General features: G+C 61.5%; 1 protein-coding gene across 1 annotated transcript in view; it reads left to right on the forward strand.

Moving 5' to 3' along the window:
• The window catches only part of METRN (meteorin, glial cell differentiation regulator), a 3,416-nt gene extending 2,132 nt beyond the window's left edge, over positions 1–1,284 (forward strand). Inside the window, exon 4 of the mRNA XM_057385242.1 lies at positions 174–1,284. Coding sequence (XP_057241225.1) covers positions 174–490 — 317 coding nt within the window. The 3' untranslated portion in view covers positions 491–1,284. The remainder of the gene's footprint in view (positions 1–173) is intronic.
• Positions 1,285–2,577: the final 1,293 nt, after the last annotated feature.

A 2,577-nucleotide genomic window follows, 5' to 3' on the forward strand; every position in this document is an offset into this window, starting at 1 on the left:
ATGGGGATGGGAATGGGGATGGGGATGGGACCAAAAATTGAAATGGGGAATGGGAATGGGAATGAGATGAAGATGCAGATGGAAATGTGGATGGGGACAATGATGGAGATGGGGATGGGGATAGGGTCAGGGACGGGGCCATGCTGACACCCTTCCCTGCCTTCCCCCCTCAGTGATCCGCGGCAGCATCCGGAGCGTCTCCAATGACGCAGAGCTGCAGGAATCCATCATCGGGGTGAGCGCCACCCGCATCCACCGCCAGAAATTCCCACTCTTCCAGGCGGGCGGGCAGCTGGGGCAGCCGGTGGGCAGCATCCGCACCCCGCTGCGCTGCGGGGTCAAGCCAGGCCCCGGCACCTTCCTGTTCACGGGGTGGCTGCAYTTCGGGGAGGCCTGGCTGAGCTGCGCACCCCGCTACCGGGACTTCCAGCGCATCTACGAGGGGGCCAGGCGCACACGCCAGAACCCCTGCGAGTTCCCCGTGGACTGAGCGGCTCCGGAGTGCGGCCCGGCCCCGCCGATGCTGGGGGACCACGGCGCTGCCRTCACTCAGAGCATCCCCGGGGACACGGGGACGGTGCCCAGAGGGAGTGTGGCACATCGGGTGTCACCGCGTAGCCAGGCTGTGGCAGCACTCGCCAGCGGGCTGGGGGGTTCTGGGAAAACCCTGCTGGAAGGGAAGGGGTTTTGCCAGGGTGTGCTTGTCCGGGGTGCCCGGGGAGCTGCCTGGGTGAGGGGTGCAACGGTGCAGGGTCGGGACTCCCCGGGGACCGGGTGCTGCATGCTCAGGGGGTGCTGTGGGGCACAGTGGGTCTGGCACCTGGGTGGCAGCTGGACCCCAGCARGGCTCGGGGGCAGGTGGCCATGGTGGCCGGTCCGGGGGCACGGTGGGCACGGAAGGGAGTGGAAGGGCCAGGAGATGGATCTGTAAGGTTGGGGATGGAAGGGGGAGCAGGCAGCGGAGAGCCTGGCCCCGGCACAGGCAGGAGCTGTGGGGAGGATGCTGAGGAAGAGGAGCAAGGCCGAAGGGAATGAGGGGAATGGCAAGGTGGGAGGWAGGCTGGCGCGGGGAGCGGAGGTGTCCTTGGCACAGTCAGGGCAGGACCAAAGCACCAATGCAGGAAGGTGCTGTGGGAGCAGGGACAGGTCACMGTGCCACCCGTCCCTGCCACCCCTCAGGTGGCATCCTGGCCACGGGGAAGTTTTGACCGTGGGGGTGGGGGGACATCGTATGTGCACTAAAGTTGTAACGATACCAAATTTGTGACTTCTTTTTTATAAACTAAGCTGTATTTGTAGTGTGTGACTCCTGTTTTTACCAAGCTGAACGGGTRGGCCCTGTGGTGTGTGCCACCCGCGTCCCCCTGTGCCAGCTCCAGCTGTGACCCTGCCCCCGCAGGCAGGAGCAGCCCTAATGCTCAGAGCTCTCTCTGWATGGAGTGATCTCCCGCTGTTCGCACATCCTGCATCCCGGTGATCCCCAGCACGGGGCGCTTCGGGTCCCTGTTCCCGGGTATCCCTGGGTGTGGGGCCGTGGCGGGTGGCCCTGTGCCAGGTGGGTGACCCTGCTGGTGGGGCCGCTGTCAGGACTGATTCCCATCAGAGCCAGCGGCCACAAGGCCTCATTGTGCCGGATTGTGCCGCGCCAGCATCCCAGCCCTGCCCACTCCCACCCTGCTGCTGCCCCTCCAGCCCCCGCCTCTGGCTCCTCCAGTTGTGCTGCTTCCCTGGGAATGGGGAGGGCAGCAGCACCCCTGGACAGGGATGTGACGTGGGACCCTCAGGGAGGGATGGGACATGGGAATCCTCCAGCCTCTTGCCTCTGGCCCCTTCCCTTGCTGTACTGGCATCCCTTGGGGTGGTGAGGGGACAGGAACCCTGGACACAGATGGGGCACCCAGTTGGGAATGGGGCATTGGACACCCTCCAGACATAGGACATGGGACCCCCAGCTGAGAATGGGGCACAGGACCCTAACCAGGGACCTTTCCTTGTCATCAGTGATGCCACAGGGGCTCAGCACAGGAAGTCTCAGTCCCTGAGCACCCCAAACCCCTCGATCCTCCCAAACCACCCAAGCCAAGCACCTGTCCCATGCCTGCTTGTAGTTAACACCTTTCCAGCCTTGTTTCAACAACACCTTTTCAAATATCACCAGCCAGGATGCACTGCCAAGTACTCGGTGCTTCTGCTGACCACAATGCATTTTTCCTTGCCAAAAAAAGTTTCCAAAGAATGCTGTGGGTTTTGGAGCTTAATTAAATATAAATATCTATATGTGTGTGTGTATAGAATGATCTGGCTGTGATAAGATCCTGGCGGGTTTGATGCACAACACATGTTTTCCCTGGAGAAGAATTTGCTGCTTATTTTATGTTTTACTGCCAATTTTATACTTGGATATCTTGATTTTATCCTTTTTCCTGTCYCATTTTGGGGCCGGGCCGGGCTCTGAGGGCAGGATCTGGCCCTGGGTTGGCTGATGCTCCTCACTGGGCACTGGAGGATGCCAGCATCCCCCTGGATTCTGGCAGCAGGCAGGAGCCAGCAAGGCAGGGGGAAGGGGGAAGGAGTGGG

Source organism: Malurus melanocephalus, unplaced genomic scaffold, assembly GCF_030028575.1.
Source record: "Malurus melanocephalus ecotype Western Australia unplaced genomic scaffold, MMel_1.1 scaffold_801, whole genome shotgun sequence".
In the NCBI taxonomy this organism is placed as follows: domain Eukaryota; kingdom Metazoa; phylum Chordata; class Aves; order Passeriformes; family Maluridae; genus Malurus; species Malurus melanocephalus.